This window comes from Pavona decussata, unplaced genomic scaffold (assembly GCF_977016875.1).
Source record: "Pavona decussata unplaced genomic scaffold, jaPavDecu1.1 SCAFFOLD_94, whole genome shotgun sequence".
Taxonomy (NCBI): domain Eukaryota; kingdom Metazoa; phylum Cnidaria; class Anthozoa; order Scleractinia; family Agariciidae; genus Pavona; species Pavona decussata.
Window position 1 is genome coordinate 1,468,769 of NW_028145511.1, and position 21,033 is coordinate 1,489,801.

The following is a 21,033-nucleotide window of genomic DNA, read 5'->3' on the forward strand; positions in this document are numbered from 1 at the left end:
TTAAGCATACGCCTTTGTAAATAAAAGTATTAACGAATACAAACTTAAACGCTTTTCGTGAGAAATTGCCATTTGTTTCTCGACAATAAGTGATAAGCGGCTGGTTTTCCGTCTTTTAAAATTGCGCAAAATAAATAAACGCGTTCATTTACAAGAAAGGATAAAGAGCGCAAAGAAAGGTTGAAAAATTTAAGCTTTGTGTGGGAAATGTCCTTGGGCGAAGAAAAGTTAATTACACGGTGAATTACAAGCTCTTAAATTCACATCTTAGTGTGATCCGGCGTCGATAGCCTCAAGATTGAAAACTTGTTCTTTTGTACTTGTTTTAAATCAAAACGTTTGAGTTCTGTAAATGTTTTATTATAACATACTTTGTTTCTCTAGGGCGGGTAACATAGATTGAGTTTCGTATCACAAATCTCCTTTAATAGTGTGTTTATTGCAGAGTTCATGCATCTTTATTAGTCGCGCCTATATTTTGCAAAATAAATTATTTACTGAAAACTGTACTTTTCGCATAAAAACGTTTTTTTAAAAACATAAACTTTAAACCGCGTACTTTTTTTGTTCAAACTATAAGATGAACCACAACGATTAAGAATACTATCCAAAACAATATTATTTCATTTCATATCAGATTTATTTGCGTCTTCCATTAGTAACCGAAAAAAAAATAAACTTAAATATGTGATTGATCGACATAGATTTTGTTACCTTCTGTTGTATATTCTTTGGAAAAAATTTATATTAGAAACATTTCATTTTCTATTAAAAAATTCAATATTGATAGCAGGATAAGTTTAGTGAGAGTTAGCACAATTTTTTGATTCGCTATTATTTAGGTCTAAATAACTTGTGGTGTTTTATCCAATTTATTATTTAATTCAAATTTGTCATTGTACTAAGTTAAGAGTCAATATAAGTTTGTCAGATTTGTTTTCATCTCGTCGCTGCCAATATTACCGCCAACATAAACTTGTGACGACGACAGTGAAGATCAATTTCTACTCCCTCCTCAAACAATTGACGAAGAATCAAAACAACGAACTTGAAAAGTCTTTTTCTGTCAGTAATGTGACTGTTATTGTTGTAATAAAGTGGTAATGACTTGGCGTTTGCTTAGGCTAGCCTACGCTCTGTGATTGGCAGGGCACAGAAAAGAATGGGCCTTGAGCGATGTGTGATGCGGAGAGAGGCTGGGTCGAGAGCGCTCGAGAACGCCCACTGCTCAAACGGAAGTCTGAAGTCTGATGCAAAAAGGAGCTTTTTGCAAGAGAATAGCAAAACATTTCAACTTACCTTTTGTGAACAAAACATTTCAAGGCGCTATTGCAGTTGAAAGTAATAAAGAATGGTTTTTAGATTCACAATCAGAAACGATTTTACTTGAAATAAATCTCGCTTCTTCAAAACGCGTTCCTTTTCATGTCGGAGCGTGAGAATAACAATGTTCATTCCCAACGACCTAAAGCAGCTGAAAGCCTACGTTCTTGACTGTGTATAGAACAACTATATCTCTTTCACGTCTTAAATTTTGTCTTGGCCTTTTTTTGACCTTTTTTTTTTTTTTCAGTACGGTCTGTACGCGGTTGGTCACTCTAGCGCCAGTCAGGGTTTCAAAACAGTGAGCTACAAGAATTCGAAACGAAGAACAGTTTATTTTTAATTGCTGGCTCTTAAGCTAATCAACAGATTTATAGCAATTACAGACGGCATCATTCAGCTCTCTAACAAATGTTCCCGGGCTATCTACAGCAGCACTATCATTGTCAATTTTGGACAGTATTTCTCAAACGAATGGCTGAACTCGCTTTCTTCAAAGTTGATGATAATCTCTGGAGAACGGATACAATATGGCAAGCCGATTGTAACAAAATTAAAAAATGGGTCTTCATTCAATTCAGTGGATTTTCATTCAATTCAATGGATATTTCATTCAATTCAATGCGTATATTCATTCAATTCAATGGATATTTCATTCAATTCAATGCGTATATTTATTCAATTCAATGGATATTTCATTCAATTCAATGCGTATATTTATTCAATTCAATGGATATTTCATTTAATTCAATGCGTATATTCATTCAATTCAATAGATAATTGATTCAATTCAATGCGTATATGCAATTCAATTCAATGGATATTTCATTCAATTCAATGCGTATATTTATTCAATTCAATGGATATTTCATTCAATTCAATGCGTATATTTATTCAATTCAATGAATATTTCGTTCAATTCAATGCGTATATTCAATTCAGTGATCTTGAGACTTGACTTGATCTTGAATTCCATAAAGTTGAAATCCACTGTCCGAATTTGAGTCCATTCCATTCTAAATTTATGATAAGGCGATCGGGGATCATTTGCGGTCCAATCTGGGGATCATTTCCGGTCCGGGGATCATTTGCAAGCCTGTACAGCTCTCTGAGGAAGCTCAGGGCTCGATCGACTACGATCAAATGTGTTTCCACATTGCTCAAATCTATCACTTCTTCATGGCAAATAAACTTTGCTTCTTTCAACACAGAGTTTAAAAAGATCGGTAAGTCTTCTAAGTTGAATGACTCATTCTCGGATGCCATTATCGGTATCCCTCTCCTTACACGAAATTATTTGCTTTTCGCAGAGTCCTTTTCTCCTGGTCCTTCTTCAGTCAATATGGCGAATCTCGTCGAATACGTTGTGGCAGTCCGCTGACTACTCGAAACGAAGTCAGGGCTCAAGATCCTTGAATTGAATACAGTCGAACGCCGATCAACTCGAAACTTCAACATCCCCCACCCCCTCGGGCAAACCCAGGGCATTTGAACTTTTGAAGATTGGATCGTTCAAATTCCCGCCCTCTCGGGCCAAAATGGTGTTCGTATGCTGTGTTTAATGTTTTTCTCGTATGCTAATTTCCAACGTGTACAAAAGCATCATTGTCATGAACTCTCTTGAAACACGCTTTTCCAGGAATGTTTTTGAAGCCGTTAAAAACACTCACAGCACGTGTTTTATCGGGTCTAAAACCACTCGGCTGCGTCTCGTGGTTTTAAATCCCGATAAAACACTGCTGCTCGTGTTTTAAAGGGAGGGGTTCACGGTTCTGCGCATGTCCATGAATCAAAATACTTTTTCGCCTTTGCTCGCTATGACCCAAGCCAGTTTAATTTAATTCGTTGTTTATGAACCATTCGGAAGGGAATACATGTAGGTAACTCGGTTGGTAATTTTTTCGTATGATTGCGTTATTTCGCATGCAAATAACTGTAAACACATCAACCGTGGAATAAATCCTACGGGTCAACGCTAAATTCAATATCGACAATATAACTACAATCCACTAGTATTTCCTGTGAATTTTGGTCATCAGTCATTTTGCTTGGACTAATTATAGAATGTGATTACTGAAGTACATGTGAGTGGGATCTTTAAGGCCATAAAGTTGATAAGAAAGAGAAAAAAAGCATTCGGTTTCATGCACATGCGCTGAAATGTGAACCCCTCCCTTTAACATTACATAAAGCATATAAATCCACGCCTATTTCCATAAATCACAGAGAACCTGTTTGTAAGTTTAAAGTACGTGGTCATAGAACAAAAAGCATTTACATTGACAGACATCTTCAAATGAAAAAGGTATCTGGTTATTATTATTCAAATAAGTTCGGTTAAGAGTAACTCCAACTAGAAATATCGGCTGGTGTAAATTCGGTAAGAAACACAGTGGAATTTTAGTAGAAACGATGAAAATTTAAGAGAACAGCCATTTCCAGACAAATACGGCACCAAAAGGTTAACTTGAGGTCAAAAACAATAAAATAAGGCATGGTTTAATGTCAACAATCCATTGCCATGTCCATTGATATGTATCTGGGGAAAACCAATTTCAAGAATGCTTGATTGAAAGATTAGTTTCCTGAGAAACAACCTGGCCCCAGTTGTTCAAAGGCTGGATAACTTTATCCGGTGGATAAGGCGCTTTTCAGGGTCTTAAAAAATACTTCACGTTAAATGTTGTCAAAGGTTTTCGTACACTCCCAAACTAAGCTGTGGTTAGAGTGTTCATATTCGCTTGTACATAAGGAAATACTGAAATCTTTGCACAGATTGAAACTGTCGGATAGTGACTTATCCACTGGATAAAGTTATCCGGCCTTTGATCAACTGGGGCCAGGCCGTACCAAATTTATACCAGGAAAATACAAAGTTTGATCAGCGCTAGATTAGTACTACACTAAAACATGCATAAGTAGAAGAATGACTCATTGAAAACAGTTGAAATATTTTTAAACCCACTGCATAGAATATTCACCATAAATAAACACTAATTTGTATCATTTCCCAACACCAACAATAAATAAACTCAAGAAAACCAAAGACAAAATCATAAAAGTGTAAGTCTTAACATTGTTCGTATTTTTAATGTTTAACAAAAGGCATACTTGTTCTCAGATATATGTGACATCTCTACAGCTCTAATCTCGTTAAGCACTTATGCTAAAAAGAATTAAACTTATTTACAGAATTTTTACAACAAATCAGAAAGGAATTAAGAATAAAAAGCTATCCTAAATAAGTGGGGGTTTTTTTAAGTTTTTTTCTTGAATACAGATACAATCTATTCAGCCGTTATTCAGCGCCAGCTTCTTCGATCGTTATCGCTCCGGTCTTGCTGGCATACACGGCTATCTTGAGTACTGCTTTTTGTGTTGTTGCCATAATTCAGTGTTGATTGCCAGATGTTTCAGCTTGTGGCCTCCTTAAACTTCCTTTAAAAGGTATTTGCAATATGTAGGTCGTTTGATAATACTAAAATTTCCCCCATTTATAATTAATTGCCAGTTCCACAGCGAAGTATTTGAATAAATTCTTTCTTGAACAAAGGATTCATAGCGTAGATCAATGCGTAGATCAATGGATTGATGGCATTGGATAAATTCAAGCAAAAAGTGCACAGCAATTCAACGTTTTGTGGCATGTTTGACACAATGCGAAGACGAGTTAAGATTGTGACGACCCAGAGGGGCACCCAACACAACATGAACGTAAACACCACAAGAAACAGAGATTTGCTAATTCGAATTTCGTGTGAGCTTATGCCTGAAATCCTTGCTTGTGCTTGAAGGGCTTGTGCCGCACCCATGTTGTGTTGTCGAATCTTTATGAAAACTTTCCGGTAGCTGAATATTGACACCATCAGCGGAAGGACGAAAAAGAACCCCACTATTATGGAGAGACGGATAGGTCTACCCGATTTACTTAATTGCGAATTAAAACACAATGCATAGCCGGGATGGAACTGAACTTCTTGTGGACCAGCCAGACGAGTGAAGACAAGGAACAGAACCACAAAAGACCAAGCAGACGCGAGCCAGATGCTGGACTTGCGACGCGAGAAGAATCGCCTATACTAATGATCCGACTTGCATATTCTCATGAATCTGTTGAACGCTGTCAAGCCCATAGTTACAGGTGAAACGTAAGTCACAAATACGCTGAATAAAGCGTTCATTCGACAGACATCTTTACTGGAAGGCCATCCGCTTGCAATAAGCGCTCCAACTGTAAAAGGTATGACAAAAATGGCGGACAGCAAATCACTTACGGCCAAGGCGATGATGTAAAGGTTTGTCGTTGTACGGAGCCTCGTGTTCCTGTAAACTGCGATACAAACGAGAATGTTGCCCAGTAGTGCTAAAACGTTTAACACAGCCATATTGCTGGATTGCACCACTGTCAAGAACAAGCTTCGCGAGCTCAGTTCATCCGCCATCTCTGCAGTCAATGTTTGTGTTCTGACTGTACTTTTGAGTGCGTTGGAGTGCTGACGTTTTAGAGGGTAGCAAAAACTTGTGAACCCTTTAATTCGCGATCTGAATTATGTTTCGGGCACTTCACTTGGAATAGACTATTAAGAATCTCTTGGACTTCCCATTTGACCGGTCAAACCGGAATACTCTAATTACGAGTGCGCCCCATCAATAACACGCTCGAGTATTTTCTCTTTTCGCTTTACGTAATTAAAATAACAGAATGAAACTGGCCAAGTTTCTTCCGAAGTTGCAGAGCCGCTTACTTGGCATAAACGACGCGGGCACGAACAAAAAAAGATTTAACTCAACAACTAAAACGTCCTTTATGAGAACCTTATTTTTCATATTTTACGACGTTTGTTTGCATGGGAGGACTTCCAGAAGTCGTTTTAGTGAAAATTATCCTGCCACTGTACTGGAATCATGTAGAATTTGTTTTTTGTAAATTAAAATCTGATATGAGCTTGTTAAAAGCGTGGAATGGTTCTTATTTTCTTTGCAGGTAACTCATTTTTTTAATGAATATCTTATCACAGAGACTTGTGCTCTGGTTTTCATAGCGTGAGTAAGCTGTCACCGACAGCAGTCTTTGTTAGGTTTTCACTCACCCAGACAATCGCACTTTGCCGACGTATCATCAGAGAAATGTTCAACAAATTCTCCAATTCGCAAAAATTTAGTGCTGGAGAGTATCGCCATTTAAAGTAACGGAATAAATTGGAAACTAAAATTTCTTTTTCAAATAGCAAAGCTTTTCTCGGAGTTAGTGAAATGATAGATGGCCTATAGACCTTTTTCATAAATGGCAGCCGATAAATTATTCTTTTATTTTCATGGAAATTAGCCTTACTAGCCTCGTTAGCATGTGCAAAATTCAATAGAATTATTACTCTAAAACGAGGTTAGTAGGGTTAATTAACACATATTGAAAGGAATAATAAGTCGGCCGCCATTTATGAAAAAGGTCTGTTATTGTTGCTTTCAAATGCAAAACATTACCGTTTTTAATAACAAGTGAATCGACGAAAGCTTTTGGACACATGGTCCATTAACTACAGCTACAGAGAAATAAAGTCTACGTATTTTCAACCCTCAAGTCCATAATTAATACGTAGGGAGTCCCAAAAGTAGCAACGAAGTTGCCCAAATTATGACAGTAAACTTTTGCGAATTTTAATTTCATAATTTGTAATAGAACCATACCCAGATGTTAACATTCTGTTGATATCCCCTTCAGATGAACAACTACGTTCTTAGTAAAGTCAAATTTTCGCGACGTAAGAAACTTGCAAAACAAAAATTGGATGTTACTGAAAACTTACTGTAATGCCTGACACGTCCCCAGTTGTCTCTCTTGTCCTTGAGAAGAGCGCTCGAGGAGGATGGAAGCGCGGGGGTTGATGGGAACGAAGAAAGGGGAGAGAGTCTCTCTTCCTCGCTTTCCTCTTTCCCATCAGCCCTCGCGCGAAAAGACAAAATATACGACGGGAGACTAGTTTAACTGTGATGAAGCTCCTGAAGGACTAGCTGGCGAGGTAATGAACGCGCCTCCGTAGAAATTAGATGAAACGTAAACAGCACAAGAAGCATTATAATAACATACATGATTAAGGGTGACTCCCAGTAAGCAATTAGAAGTCAACCAGCCTGGTCCGGGTTCGATTCGCGTCAAGAAATGAGTTAGTTGCTCAACTGCTATTTTTAAAACCAGGATCACTGAATAACGTAATTCAAGGGTTTTGATTGGCTTAGCGGCCATGAGATATCAGCCATTCTACCATGCCCGAAAAATAGCGACCATTAAATTTTCTTTGAGACTTTCTTGCGAAATGAACTAAGCAATATCTAGGACTGAGAACTTCTTGGTTGCTAATAAAAAACAACCGTCCCTCCGCTTGCTTTCGTTATATATACAAAGCTATTAACACAAGCAGGACCAGAAAAAGCCGTTCGGCCCTACTTGTGCTTGCGTCGCTAGTGAAAACCAGACTTAAGTCGCGATGTGCGTAAGCGGCTTGCGCAAACGTAGAAAACACACAACGCCTACGAGTCATTGACATTTTACATTTCTTTTGAGTCATTGATCACGCGTGAAAACATAATCCCGTAAAAGCATTTTAAACATCAATAACAAAAAAAATTCGCCGTTAGCACGCCTCCCTCCAATATACCCTGCTGGTAGTCACAGTGGCTTGAATTCGGGACCTCCGGAGTACAATTACGAGTCTCTAGCCGCTAGGCCACGCTGCCTCAACGAAGCGCGCAAAGGCTTCCTCGCGACAGAAATTGCGTAAAAGCAGTTCAATATGCATTACTTCGAAAGGTTTGCGGACGATGAGTACCATAGAGAAGAGAGCATGCAATGGAACAGGAATATTCCTCTACTCTTCTAAAACAACTGCGTAGGTCGGGCTATGGAAATCGAAACATTTTATTTGAATGCCTTGTCTTGACTGTCGCAAAAACACATCTAAGGGTCCAAAAAGTGCCAAATTTTAATTGATAAATATCTCCATTTCTTAATGTATAAAAACTGCCACGATACGTTGCAAAACCGCACGTGGGAGGTAATGTTCTTATAACAAGACATTAACAACAATGCGATCAAAAAGGAATCTTTTTTCCCTTCCCTTCATGGCTTCATTCCAAACAAGTAAAATAGAGGTTTTCAGAATCCAAATGAAAACAGTCACACAATTCTCATTTCAGTAGAATATATCGTACAAAAATGGATTTGGTTCCGTGGACTGAATTACCGAAAGAGATAAAACGTCCAAAAAAAGATTGAAGGTTGCGAATGTTTAGGGAAATAAGTTGAATCACGAGGGGGTGTATTTAATATACACTTTTCAAGACTCACGCTACCCAAATTGACTCCGTAGACTGATGTGCCGTGTTGCAGAAAGTATACACCAACCTGACTTAATACAACTTTCAATAAAGATACGAATGGTCGAGTGAGTGGAGGCAACACGTTAACGTCCCTTGCTCAAGGTCGTTACATGAAGCAGTCAAGTAGAAATGTGAACACCGCTGTCAAAGAGAATCGTCGTTTGGTAGCCCTGTCATTCCTGTGATGACGTCAAAAACTGGCGGGGGATTGGACGCAGCTAACCTGTTTAGAAAAAACGAAACAGAAAAACATGGTAAAGCAAATTAATGTACTGGAGAACTGGCCATATCAGATTAAATAAACTTGCGCAACGCCTATATTAACTTCACGGAAGGACTTCTGTTCCGCAATAAATAATAAATGCGACAGTCAACGTGACAACGTGAAATAAAACGCGAAGACCCCGGTGATGAGGTTGGGTTCTTGCTCGCAAGCTCCACCGACACTGCGTCCATTTGGTCACTCGCTCAAAACGTTTCGTATGAAAACCCCAAATACTTTACAAAGAACCTTTTCCTAATAAGAAATTCCTCTTAGAACACCTGGATGAAAATATTAAGTAATTTCTCCAAGGAATCTAACAGACTAAAATCAGTTTTTAGCGATCTTTCCAAAATGCACACGAAGAACTTCAAAAATGACCAATTTCATCGAGCTACAATCCATGTTCCTCCCAGACAGTTTCTGTGCACTAGTTGGGTAACTGTTGACAAAACTGAGACACTATTTTAACGCTGCTATTGATACAAATGTTTTTCTTTTTTTGGTGGGGGGAGGGTGGGGGGGGGGGGGGACTATTTAAAGTGACCCTAAAGATTGATGAAACTTTTTAGCCTCTGAGAATTTTTTTGTGGGGAAGGGGGGGTGGAGAGTTAGCTTCCATTTGGAATTTTACAGTAACAATTCAAAAGAAAAATTACGCGAGAGTCAGTACGTGGAAATAAGCCCCGAACATTGTTACCTGATGATTCTCTTGTGACTAGCACCCTTCCTAGTGCCAGGGCTTGGCCGAGCTGGCGGTGGGCGTGGCAAGCATGGGTACTGCTGTAACTGCTTTTGTAGGCGAACCTTCTCTTCAGAGAGCTTCTGACTTATAAGTTTCATGTGCCTGTTGTATTCCTCCCGGGACACAGACGGACTCTTAACTTGAACATCTGCAGCTTTTTCCTCGTTTTGTATTTCTTGCTCTCCAACGTATTTCCCTTTCAAATCAACATGAATCGATTTTTCCTCAGAAGGACGCGCGCGCGCAGTACTAGAACAAACTTGGTCAGCAGCATTATCGAACCAGCCCACGTGAGCATTTGCAGGGCGTTGATCGTGGTTCACAAATGTTTCAAACGTAGCGTTTGCGCTTGCGTGCCGGTCATGACGAGCAGGATTCGGGGCTTTATGAACGACACGTGACCACGGGTCCACGAATTCATCCCCAACGCTGATAAATTCGTCTTGGTTGTGAGATGTGGCGGCCGTTTCCTGGTTGAAGTCCATCTTTTTAAACAGGTCATCCCAGTTATGGCCCTGATGACTGCTGATGTTCATAGCAGAGTATTGCCGCGCAGCTTGTCGCTTGGCTAACCGCTGAAGAGCAGCGGCGACTGCATGCTCATCAGCCAAAGAAGGGCCTGTCGGGATGAAATACAGCTGTTATTTAAGGACGGAACCTACTAATACCGAAGTATTTTTGCGCGGTTTATGACTATGCGGGAAAAGCAGATCTTAGCAAGGGCTATTGGAATCCCAAAAGAAAATTGGGGGTAACCATGCATTTTTTAGAGATATTACATTAGGCAACAATTATTCTAAAAAGCCGTAAAATACAAAGCAATGTATGGCGTTTTTTTTCTAAATTGAAGCTTTATTATCTCTGAAAAATACATGGTTACCCCCAAGTTTCATTTTGGATACCAAAAGCACTTGCTGAGTTCTACTTTCCCCGCTTAGTTTTAAACCGCGCGAAAATATCCCTGTATCAGTAGGTACTACTCATAGGAAACCCGAGTATCTCGAGATGCGCAGAATGTATGCGCAGTAGCAAAAGTTCATCCACCGTACGGAAAAACAGTGGAGGATGTACATTTTACCACAATACCCTGCGAACCTAACACAGCCAATAAGCACACAGAAAGCCATATTTTTGGTTCATTCTTCACTGTACTAACAACATTGCGTATGCTAGGGTTGAAGTTTTCACAACTTTTCTGTGCGTTTTTATGAGCGTTTTTAGGGTTTTCATTCGCTGAGAATTATGGGTAAATGTACAAGTCGCCATCTTTTTCGGTAAGGTGGATTGTCTTGAATAATACCGCTCGTCTTGATACCATGCTCGCTGGCTTGTAATGATGTTTAGACTGCCGGGTTGAGGCACAATTGCAATAAGAGCAAAATCAGACATCTGGAACAGATTAGATCCCGCGATATGGGAGGCAGAGTCACTGACTGCTTTTAAACGTGGAATGTCAAAAGCCAATTTATGATCCTTTTATAGTTCTACTTTTACCTCTTGTATATATATTTTTTCATTTCTTGTTTCTATAATTTAGGTTTTTATTTGTTGTAATTTTTTAGAGGACCCCTCTGTAAACCACTTTCGCGATGTTGGTTTTCCTCATTAAAGATTACCCTCATTCAAAGAAGAAAGTATATTGTAATAAATTTGAGGTGGATCCTTCACAAAACCTTCGGATTAAATTCGGAGAATCTATTCAGCTTTTGGGAGCATAACCGCTAATTTCATTTAAGCTCTCTTTCTCATTTTCACCTTCTTCATTCATTCCCACTTTTTGGAGCCTTTTGCCCCGTTCAACGTTTGAAAAAGACAAGAGAAACAAAACTCATCACTGGGTTTTCACAGACTCTAATGCACGTACCTTTCAAATCACTATTCACGCTTCTTTCGCGGCGGACTGGTGCCGAGCACACGCGACTCCGCTGACCACCGTAAACATGATCTGTATAAAATAAATGAAAACACAGACTTTTCATATCCGCGGGTTCACATCCTTGAAGACCATAGCCTGCGTGGCAGGCGCTAGAAAGGGGAAGGGAGAGGAGAAAATTCCCTCGCGCGCCCAATTTTCTCCTCTCCCTTCCCCTTTCTAGCGCCTGCCACGCAGGCTATGAAGACCAAGGAACAAATAATCCTGACTAAAGACAATTAAAAGGTTCGACGAAACAAAAAAAATCTAAAGTAAAACGTCTCTTTTACTTTCACTTGCAAATTTTTAGTCACGTCGTCAAGATCGTAAGAACCGCCAACCTCGTTCTCAGATTTCTCTTTGAAGAGAGACCCTGGGAACGAGGTTGAAGAACCACAGTAAATTCCAGAGCATGTCACGTGATTACTAGCCTTCATCCACGCTTCTGATGTCATCAGAGTCATCAGTTCTTCTGATGTCACGTGACTGCGGTTTAGCAGACACAGGCCGCCCAGTCCGGTGCATCCTCTCAGCTCCTTTAACTAGAAATGAATTCAGTCAGCAAAGAGCTTATCACAGAGGCATAAGTACGTAAGTGTAAAAAAAAAAATTAAATAAAAAAAAAGTGTAAATGGAGAGATGGAGCCATTATCGCATATTCACGTTGTGTTGCCGGACAACAAGCTTGCCCTTAATTTCCTATCTTGGGAGCCAGAGGCATATCTCGCATGCAAAATTAGTGGCACATTTGTGCAATACATGAGAACATGACGGTCAATTTTTCATTCTCTGTCTGAACTTGAACGCCGTTCCCACCTGTTCTATTACTGGATAGTTTGGCCACATTGTAAAGGTTGAACGAATTGGAATAATTGCAAAGTAGCACAAGTAAGGTTTTCGATGGCGTTGCCGTCGTGATTTGGGAGCAGAGATGACATAGTGGTGAGAACACTCGCCTCCCACCAATGCGGTCCGGGTTCGATTCCCGGACTCGGCGTCATATGTGGGTTGAGTTCGCTGTTGGTTCTTGTCCTTGCGATCGCGCGACGAGATGTTTTTCTCCGGGTACTTCGGTTTTCCCCTCTCCTCAAAAACCAACATTTCCAAATTCCAATTTGATCTGGCATTTGGGGGCCAGGGGCACACGCTTGTCAGTTGCAACAGACTGTCAAGTGTCACCCTCGTTAAACAAAGTAAGTTCATTGATTGATTGATTGATTGATTGATTGATTGATTGATTGACTGACTGACTGATTGATTGATTGATTGATTGATTGATTGATTGATTGATTGATTGATTGATTGATTGATTGATTTTTATCTTTTTTTCCTAAGTCCCTACTTTACTTAATCACAATTTTCACCTTGTGAACTTGCTACTTTGGCGGACACTGGCCGTTGCCGAGTTTTATTCAGGGCCACTGAGGCACCATATGCAGACACAGCTGTCAGCGCCCGGGCGTGTCGATCTACCGCTGAGGGCCCCGTGCTACTCAGATCCTCTGTGGGCCTTAACAAGTGCTCATCTGGAGTGGGATTGGCGCTGTCAACAAGTAAAGAAAATAGAGTGAAACGCTGTGATTAATACGGACACCAAAGGAACCGGGCATTCCGTATGGCAAGAAATTTGGCTGGAGGTTTATTTTGCGATTTTTATCACGACCAAGATAGCGCGTGAAAGAAACTATCGCAATAGCAATAACTTAGAAAGACATAAGCAATCCAAAAAAAAAATAGAAAAACAAAAAGAAAAAAAGTTGCCTTTCCCACACCGGGAATCGAACCCGGGCCACGGCGGCGAGAGCGCCGGATCCTAACCACTAGACCATATGGGATTTAACACAAGACATAATTGAGTTTATATTAAATATATCATAAGGGTCCCTCGGGACAACTAATCTTATGTAAGTTAGCACTCAAGAGCATGTAATTTGCCTAGTACTAATCAACAACAAAACAAGTCATAGGGCTTTACAAGCTTTAGGAATGTGCTTGAGTTACCCATAATAGCTCTTTTACTCCAGGCATCAAAATTTTTAGCAAGGAAAATGAAGTTTTTAAGTGTGCCCATTCAAATGAATGGCACTACTTCCCCGGGTTGCTGTTTATTATGCTGTTCACGGTGGTTCCAAGTTTTGAGTCTGTGGATGAAATCCTTAATTTTGAACAATCAAATAAACGATGTTGATCAACACTTTTCCAAATAAAATTTTATGAAATTTCTCGGATTTTTACCTCAAGCTCGCTTACTCGTTCGCCATATTTACCTCCGAGAGTGCCTTTCTCCTTCTCTTCTCCTAGACAGGCCCGTATCGTTCGTAGGCGCTTTAGCAGTACTCTCTTCCGAGCTCCTCTCGGGCCGACCTCCTAAGAACACGCTAGCGTTCTTGTTTAGTTTGGTGTAAGTTGTCAAAAGGTCTTCAAGCTCTGTCTCACTACAAAAACGAAGCAAACAAGAAAACTACGTAATTATAACACCGGAGGGATCGTCAGTTAAAGTTTGACTGGCCATCACACAACGGCTTTGGCACTCAAGTTAAAGGCTTAAGTGTATATAACATATTTTTTTTAATTTGCTTGATCAAATCTCATGTTGTTCTCGTATGAAAATCGAAAAAAAAACTCGTTATCAATTCTTCTTCCTTGCGTTTGAGGCGTATAAAAGTGTCAGATTTAATTTCCGGTTGGGTTCAATACCGTGCAAGACGGGAGACTGGGGATAGTAGGTCTGTGACGTCAATACAGGATCGCTTAGTCTCGTGGTTTCTCTATTCCACAGTTCATTCTGAGTATTCAACAATCGCTTTCGCCCACAGTTTTCTTCCTCTCGCCTGGTCATGCAAGCACAGCTGCAACCAACAGCATTTACAAGTTGGAACCAATTGCCTTCTGACAATAGTTTCGGGGACAGGATTTCCAAATAGAGAAGAAACTTCGACAGTTTACTACAAACTTTGAATACATGAAAGCACGATTTTCTCTAGCTTCTCTGTTACAAGACACAAGCATTATTCATGCCATAATACCTTGCAATGGCCATGAAAACCTTGAACTCTTCATCCGGGATTTCACCATCAAAAGAGTTGCTTCTTAAAAGCCCGTATGTACGGTTAATCTCCTGTCTCTTTTGAATTTGCATAGTTTCCTGATGACAAGAAAAGAAGGCGAGAAAGAAATTAAATGAATAAGCAATGAACTCCTCATGCCCTAAACTCGAAAGTTTTATTCCCAATTTAGCGGTATACGGCAAATCAGAACAATACAGCCATTAACAAGAGAAAAATTTAAGTAACATCTTATCAGAAATTGAAATTCACAAGGGGTTTCTCATCATATTTGACACGTGAAAAAAGAAAACGCGAGGCCCAAGTGATTATAAAAATTACAGTTCACTTCTATTCTAAGTTTCTCCTTGAAGAAGACGCGAAACATAGCTTCACTGTACGCGCGAATAAAAATTTTTGGCGGCGGAGCCGAAGAAAATACCGCCGGATTCCAAACCGGCTTCTCCCCATTCCTCTCGCGACTTTCCTTGGGACTCGTTTTTACCATGGGGTGAGGCAACCCCTAAAAGTAAAGTACAGCTGTACTGCCATATTAGCTCTCAAAATAGTTCTGTTTTTACTCGCCAAAAGACATTAAACAAATCTCTTAAATTTATACTGAGTGATAAACTACTTGAAGCCCACCCTTAGAAGTTGTTAAATGGGTTAGTTCGAACCTAAATTCACGGCTGTAATAAGCGAATTCATCTGTGTGGATAAAATGCCCTAGTATGTCTAATATTCGAAGATGATTATTTGCTTCGCTCTTGACTGTTTTCACCTTACGACTGATGGTAAAGTCAAGGAGCATTTATTTGCTAAAAATACCTTTCCATAAACTCGAACAAAGTCTCCAAGCTGTTTGGCCAGGATGCGTCGTCTGAAGCAAAATAAAATAAAAACATTTTTTTGCGTAACTGAAGCACACTACATAAATAGAGAAGAATGTTCAGAATTTAACAATGAAACAGTCCAAGAGCATCCTCGTTCACCAGAGCCTACGATCGTTTGGTCAGCGGTTGGACTGTAGAAAACCGCGAGGGCTCTGGGACGAGAATGGACCAAGAGTTGTAAGAATTGATAAGAATGAAAGTGAATTGTTTTAGAGCGGTTTATTGTCCAAACAACGTACAAAATGGAAGAACAGAACGAGTAAAACTAATCAAAACTTAAAAAAGCGATTACAAGCACATGGAACTGTTTTCCTCAATAGCCCATTTTACAGTTGTGTGCTTAGTGACCTGGCCTTGGATTGTAAGCGAGGCTGGAGGTGACCTTGTTTTGATACAGACCTAGCTCCTTTTCACATGGAGATCGTGTTGTTCTTATGCTAACTAGTTTTCGTTTACATATGAAAAGCAGAGAGGTTTGTATCAAAACAAGGTCACCCCCAGCCTTGCTTACAATCCAAGACCAGGTTACTAAGCATGCAACTGTAAAATGGCCAATTGGGGGTCCGAACCTCTCAAAAATGACGTTAGGGCCCAGTCTTCCAGTTTCAGTACCTAACATGAATATTGCAATAATTGAACAGAAAAATGTGAGTCTTCGGTGAAAATCGAGCTTACGTCCTGTGAGTTGGTGACAAAGGAACATGGAAATATTCGTTACAAATTTTATACCTGCCATGTAGAGGCAACTTGTGGCTCGGTACAACAACTTTGAATGGCTGTTGAAGATTGCTGGCAGCTTTCTTAAGAAAACGAATCACCAAATTCTGAAGGGAAAAAAGGCAGGAGTTAGCACTGCGGCGAGAAGGTAAGAACGTGAGGCCATCCAAACGAAGATATAAATTTCTGGGTCTGAAAAGTTACTAAGCTGATAGGAACCAAATTAGATCGAAAACCAACCATTTGATCGTCTTGTCTGGAATCTGCACTGTCCCTTGAGTCCTCTGAATCATAACTGAAAAGGAGCGTAGTAAACTGAAGCTAAATGATAAAGAGACATCGGCGGACAACATCTTTCCTGAGGATGAAAACGTTATTTAAAAATCATTGCACCTGAGTGTTCAACAATCTAACCTTACCTTGTTTCGTGCACCAATCTTTGTTGAACTCGCTGTAGATACATCGCGAATGCTTGCCTGGCTTGGAGCTTCCTAACAAAATGCGAACGTAGAGAACATTTCTCTTGATCAAGGAAACGACTTGAAAACGCAGACCGTATTTTTTTTTATAGTTTTGCGTACAAATGAAGCCTCTCCACAAAAACGTGGCGTGTAAATAAGAAAAAACGGTATAGGCTAGTGAGCTTCGCGAAACACTAGCGAATAATTTGGTTTGCGTCTCCTTTTGGCTTTCCAGTTGTTTGCCGTGTCAGCAAGGAGAGGACAGTAAAGAAAATTCTGTAAGTGGTTCAATGATGCCCTCTCCACACCTTAGACAAAAAGCCGCTAAAGTCTTCTGAGTCCTTACTGGCCTTAGAGTTAATTATGTATTTGACGCTGAAAAAACGTACGCTGAACAATCAGAAAACATTTTATAAACCACTTCGGAAAAACCAAAACCAAATGCGACCTCGACTTTGCTTGGGTCGTTCTTTCGCGCTTGGCACCGGTTGCATGTTTCCCCGCGCTTTGTATCAGCATATTTCCCGAGTTTGGCACCGTATGCATGTTTTCCCGCGCTTTGAACCGCTTGCATATTTTCCCGAGCTTGGTGTCGCTTCTGTATTCCAGCTTTGACGTCTGTTTGTAGCCCCTTTGTAATTCGTGTTTGTTCAATTAAAAACTTCACAGTTCACTACTTACTAGCCTGTTCCAGGCTCCTAGAGACACGCGTGAAGGAAAGGGCGAGGGGACGAAAACGAGGGGGGCTGGGGGAGAAAAAAGAGGGAAAGAAGAGGAGCCTGTAATCATTTTCTTAAACACCTTATGCCGCCCACTTTTTCCAAAATGTGTTAACATGTCAAAATGTCAAACTTTTCATTGTCACGAGTTTCGATTACTCGCGCGAGTTCTCGAGTTCGCGCGGTTGTCCATACATCGTTTCGATGTCGCGGACACCGAAAGATTCTCCGGGTTTGGGATTTCAACCCTCAAAATCCTGTAGATTTTGCCAAAAAAATTGGCGTGTCTTGGAACGAAAGTTCCCCGGGTGTCCTTGTTCAACGCCGTTCGAAATAAGAACTTATTAACGCGATGTTATCGAGCGACGAGACTCTAGTGTTGGCCAATGTTGTGTCTTCGCTTGGTTGTGTCTTCGCAAGTTTTTAAGAAACGAAGAGCTTTCCAGCGTCAGCTGCCTCACTTGTGCGAGGACCCTGGTCAGAATTTATGGCTTGTTTAATGTTAAAATGGGGTTATTCCGTTAACAGACCTGCACGACTCCGACTGTGTGTCCGTTGTTTTGATAAAAGCCTGTTCAGTTTTGCTTTTACAAGCATGTCTTTAAGGGATTTTCCTTTTGTATAAGAGATTCTTCCCTTTTGATCATTTGTTAAAGTTTATCGGCTCGGATTAACTGCAAGATTTCAGGTAGCGCTAAATAAATTTTATCTGTGAAGACAGAGTATCCGTGGATTAATACTTCTTTATGCTATTGTATATCGCTGCGGGAAGATTTAAATTGCCGCAGGATGTTTTTTTATATGGGTGTAACAGATCCTCGTCTTTCAAAGCTTATCATTGTTGTCTCTGGCTTTCGAGAGCTATTTGCTCCTTCCTGAGTACTTTAACTTGCGGAAAATCTCGAAGATAATTCTCTAAAACTGCATTAAACTCATCAAAACCACGCGCGTGTGACACACTCGCCATTTTGACTCTTTCAGATTCTTCCGCGATATCTTTCGTGTGATGTGTGAACTGTCAAAACTGACCAATCAGAAGGTATACCGGGAGCTGGTATACCGGCATGAGGTGTTTAAGAAAATGATTACAGGCTCCTCTTCTTTCCCTCTTTTTCTCTCCCCCATTCCCCCCTCGTTTTCGTCCCCTCGCACTCTCCTTCTCGCCTCTCTCTAGGAGCCTGGAACAGGCTAACTACTTACGTGAGTGTGCCTGCCTTGCCCATGATGTCGTCCACTCTGATTGGCTGATATCGCGGCTGCGCAGATAGCACGCGCTTGGAGACTGTCTCACCGTTGGTCGGTATTGGTGGCTTGTGCGCCCGCGGGGCATCATGAGATGCTCTTGGACGAGGATGGTGGGAACCAATTGCAGTTACGCGAAATGGTGCCTGTGATTCTGGCTCCATTGAGGGTTTCAATCCTACAGGAATGACAAAACACATCTTTTAAAACCTGGTCACCAGGCAGTTGTGAGCTAACCACCTTCTCAGTATACTACGCGATAAGTACAAGCACAAGAACACAAAGACCCATGCAGTGTTGACTGCGGTCAAACGTAAAAAAATTAATAAATAATAATAACAATAATAACAATAATAATAATAATAAAATTAATAAATAAAAACTGCGCAGAAGAAGAAGAAGAAGAAGGAGAAGAAAAAGAAGAAGAAGAAAAAGAAGAAGAAAAAGGAGAAGGAGAAGGAGAAGAAGAAGAAGAAGAAGAAGAAGAAGAAGAAGAAGAAGAAGAAGAAGAAGAAGAAGAAGAAGAAGAAGAAGAAGAGGAAGAAGAAGAAGAAGAAGAAGAAGAGGAAGAAGAAGAAGAAGAAGAGGAAGAAGAAGAAGAAGAAGAAGAAGAAGAAGTGAAGTCACTGGTCGCCGCTGTGTGTCTTTGTCGTAAAACGATTTAGTAAACTTACAAAGGAAAAACCTTATCTTGAACCTGAAAAAAGCGAACAGCGTCACGTCTTCACCGAATTCCATTGCTCAATAATGTTCACTTGAAAAGTCACAGTTTGGGATTTCGTCCGGCACAGACTACAGATCATACTCCGCGACTCAAGGCTGAATTCTTGAATAAACACGTCCAGACAAACATTTAAAATTCGTTCAAAATTCAACTGAAAAACACGACTTTGTACTGTGAACGGTGCTCAACAACAGACAAAATTAGACGCAAATTAATGCGATGACTGGGCAAAATGACTAACACTCATGAGTCAAATTATTTATCACGTCATTGATTTGCCCCTTTACTTACGTCAAATCCCATATGGTCTAGTGGTTAGGATCCGGCGCTCTCACCGCCGTGGCCCGGGTTCGATTCCCGGTGTGGGAAAGGCAACTTTTTTTTTCTTTTTTCTTTTTTTTTGTTTCTTGTCTTCTCTTTTATTAACTAAATTCTTATCTTGCTGCTCATAATGTCAGTTTTTTTCCACACATGACAGTTAAGTCTTTAAGTGACCGTTATTATGGATGTTTTCTACCGGGCTCGATAAGTTACCGGGACTTTCGAGAAACGGGCCCCGGACTCAAACATCAGAATGGAATATGTTGCGGAGCTGGAGGTTTTACTCAAGGAGTGAATGGAGTTTTCACAACGTAGTTGAATTTAAAGACTTCTTCTTTCTTCACTTTTGCAGTAGCAGTCTCAAAAAGTCACGGAGCCACTGATTGTAACAAATTTCATTTTTACGGAACCGATGAAAACAAACCTCCATGATGAGAACCCCGTTTCTCCTCCGCGTAATTCATCCCCACGTGTCCATCGGGTGTCGCGCGTGACGTGGACTCGTCACGAGGCTTCCCTGATGACTCGCCGGGATTGCCTTGAATTAGAGACGAAATCACAGGAAAATAAAGGAGCTAAGAGGGTATTCTCGGCCTCAAAACTATACTCTTTTGTGCATGTAATTTTGTTTTTATAATTACTGAAGGAATTACCCTGTTTTTTAATAAAAGCATCTTCTTAGAATCTTCTTTAGTTGGTTGTCTTATTCGCAGGAGGAAGACATTTTGACAGTGGAGCAATTAACAACTCTAGCAGCGAAACAAACTTGCCTTAAACATTACAGCCAGGTAAGCAGGGTAGTACATGTTTGACAAAAAATTAACACACGTTATTTTTTATGTGATTTTGGCAGCGATTTTAAATCGGCTGTGTAAACAAGCTCCGAGTTTCGCGCAATTCTTCAGCGTCCCAAGGCGATTTTGATTTGCCGAGCATTTTCCAGTGAGGACCCAGCATATGTGATGTGAGTACAACATGTATAAGGTTGTGTTCGATTTACGTTATTCCGGTCTGCAGACAAACAGAATAGCCTCTAGATCTCTTGTTTTTGGTAAATTTGGGAAGACCTATCTCCTAAAGCTATCAGTGCTTTTTCTTGTCTAGAAGGAATTTTAAAAATCTTTCAAGAACTCGCAATAACATTTGAGCATTACCTGCGCTTGGCGTTGAGTTGCTCAAAGCCTTTTTTGTTCGACGAAGAGATGGGCTCTGCAAGAAATGTACAGGAAATGGGTCAACTTTGCGACAAACTTAGTAGTGCCATTTCTGCAGTAATCCGCCTATAGAGTGTGTGCA

At 40.3% G+C, this 21,033-nt stretch overlaps 1 protein-coding gene, 2 non-coding genes and 1 pseudogene across 3 annotated transcripts in view; 1 reads left to right on the forward strand and 3 right to left on the reverse strand.

Moving 5' to 3' along the window:
- Positions 1-4,387: 4,387 nt before the first annotated feature.
- Positions 4,388-5,929, reverse strand: LOC146473303 (melatonin receptor type 1B-B-like; annotated as a pseudogene).
- Positions 5,930-8,218: 2,289 nt separating this feature from the next.
- Positions 8,219-21,033, reverse strand: part of LOC146473304 (tubulin polyglutamylase TTLL5-like) — a 35,251-nt gene continuing 22,436 nt past the window's right edge. The window contains exons 21-34 of the mRNA XM_085118575.1: positions 20,892-20,946; positions 20,162-20,275; positions 18,651-18,870; positions 16,690-16,761; positions 16,511-16,565; positions 16,283-16,377; positions 15,489-15,540; positions 14,643-14,761; positions 13,884-14,051; positions 12,981-13,159; positions 12,048-12,152; positions 11,569-11,649; positions 9,660-10,323; positions 8,219-8,920 (exon numbers count right to left, since the gene is read on the reverse strand). Coding sequence (XP_084974701.1) covers positions 8,842-8,920; positions 9,660-10,323; positions 11,569-11,649; positions 12,048-12,152; positions 12,981-13,159; positions 13,884-14,051; positions 14,643-14,761; positions 15,489-15,540; positions 16,283-16,377; positions 16,511-16,565; positions 16,690-16,761; positions 18,651-18,870; positions 20,162-20,275; positions 20,892-20,946 — 2,058 coding nt within the window. The 3' untranslated portion in view covers positions 8,219-8,841. The remainder of the gene's footprint in view (positions 8,921-9,659; positions 10,324-11,568; positions 11,650-12,047; positions 12,153-12,980; positions 13,160-13,883; positions 14,052-14,642; positions 14,762-15,488; positions 15,541-16,282; positions 16,378-16,510; positions 16,566-16,689; positions 16,762-18,650; positions 18,871-20,161; positions 20,276-20,891; positions 20,947-21,033) is intronic.
- Trnae-cuc (transfer RNA glutamic acid (anticodon CUC)) lies at positions 13,380-13,451 on the reverse strand. Its single transcript has one exon. It is a non-coding gene; the product is annotated as a tRNA-Glu (tRNA).
- On the forward strand, positions 19,714-19,785 carry Trnae-cuc (transfer RNA glutamic acid (anticodon CUC)). Its single transcript has one exon. It is a non-coding gene; the product is annotated as a tRNA-Glu (tRNA).